This window comes from Trichechus manatus, unplaced genomic scaffold (assembly GCF_000243295.1).
Source record: "Trichechus manatus latirostris isolate Lorelei unplaced genomic scaffold, TriManLat1.0 scaffold00170, whole genome shotgun sequence".
Classification (NCBI taxonomy): domain Eukaryota; kingdom Metazoa; phylum Chordata; class Mammalia; order Sirenia; family Trichechidae; genus Trichechus; species Trichechus manatus.
Genome location: NW_004444106.1, coordinates 2,867,041 through 2,868,471, shown reverse-complemented (window position 1 = coordinate 2,868,471; position 1,431 = coordinate 2,867,041). Strand labels below are relative to the sequence as shown.

Below are 1,431 nucleotides of genomic sequence, written 5' to 3'. Positions count from 1 at the left end.
CTGAGCTACCAGTTCGGGGACCACAAACACAAAGGAAACCACCTTCCCCCCCATCTCCTCCTCTACCCACCCTAGTTCTCGAGTACATATTCTAGTCACCCCTGCTCTAACCCCCATCCCTGCCCCAGCTCGACCTCTTGCCATCCCAATCCTCAGCTAAGACCTAGGAATACTCATTCCAGACTCTCCCCCATTCCCTCCTATGTAAGCTGAGACCCCAGAACCCCCAGGTGCCATCTCAGGCCCCCAGAAAGTACAGATGATGGGACTCTCATTAGGCAGCAGGATGCTGAGGTGGGTGGGTGGAGCCCAGAGCCACTTCCTTTCCCCTTGGGGCCCTGTCTGCTCCAGTCTTGCCTCAGCCTCACGAGGAGTTGGAGCAACCTGGCCCCAGCTCTGTGCCATTGGCCTCAACCCTGCAGTCTTGTCAACTGAACTGGTGAGTGGGTACTACCTGGTGGGACAAAGGCCTCAGTGACCTGGAGATGTGCCTATGTCTTGAAAGGACCTGAATAGGTCCTCATCACCTGAATAGGTGATGAGAAAAGAGGATCAGGAGGCACTGGGGCTGAATAGGGTCAGGGAAGGCCAGGAGAGGGTGGTCATTGCTAGGGTGCAAGCTGCCAAGGCCTGAGGGAGCTTATGGGAGGCGGTTGATAGGGAGCTGTCAGCATTTGTTCCCTTGTTACTTCTGATAATAGTAAAATCAAGGGTGGAAAAAACCGTTAAACCACAGGTTCAGCTGGCAGTTAGTAGGGAAGTGGGCCAGAGGGGAGGGCCTGGCCAGTCTCTCCCCTCCCAACCCCAGCACGTTTTTTGTTCTATTTCTCAAATTTTCCCACCCTCAGGTCCCAAACTCGGCTCATGCCAGTTGCCATAGAAATGGCCCTGCTTCTCCTCCTTTTGGGGGGCTTCTGGGTCCAGGAGGTGATAACAGAGTCTCAGACAGCCATGGAAACTTTGCAGACTCCTACTTCTTTGGACAACGTGTCGTCTATCCCAGTGACCCTGAACCTCAACTCAATGACCTCCGATGCTATGAAGATTAGCAGCACAGGGGACCAGCCACCTTCCTCAACTTCCTCTATAGCCAATGAGAAAGTGACCTCTTTTGGGACTTCCACTGGTGTCAACACTGTCCCCCTTGCACTTGAGCTAACAACCTTCCAGGAAGTTTCCACCAAGAATTTATTAATGCTCACGGAAACCTCTAATGCAACCAGTGACCCTGTTATCCCTTTAAAAATTAACTCTCTGGAGTCCCACACTAGGTCCAGCAGAACCATAACTAGCTCTCTGGAGACCTCCAGTGTGACCAGTGGACCCCCTGTCACCAAGGCAACTAGCTCTCTGGAGACCTCCAGTGTGACCAGTGGACTTCCTGTCACCGAGGCAACTAGCTCTCTGGAGACCTCCAGTGTGACCAGTGGA

The 1,431-nt window shown here is 53.2% G+C and overlaps 1 protein-coding gene across 1 annotated transcript in view; it reads left to right on the top strand.

The window, feature by feature from the left end:
• Nucleotides 1-259: 259 nt before the first annotated feature.
• Nucleotides 260-1,431, top strand: part of SPN (sialophorin) — a 4,785-nt gene continuing 3,613 nt past the window's right edge. Inside the window, 3 exon segments of the mRNA XM_023741035.1 lie at nt 260-298; nt 300-439; nt 849-1,430. Of these exon segments, the coding sequence (XP_023596803.1) occupies nt 260-298; nt 300-439; nt 849-1,430 (761 nt within the window).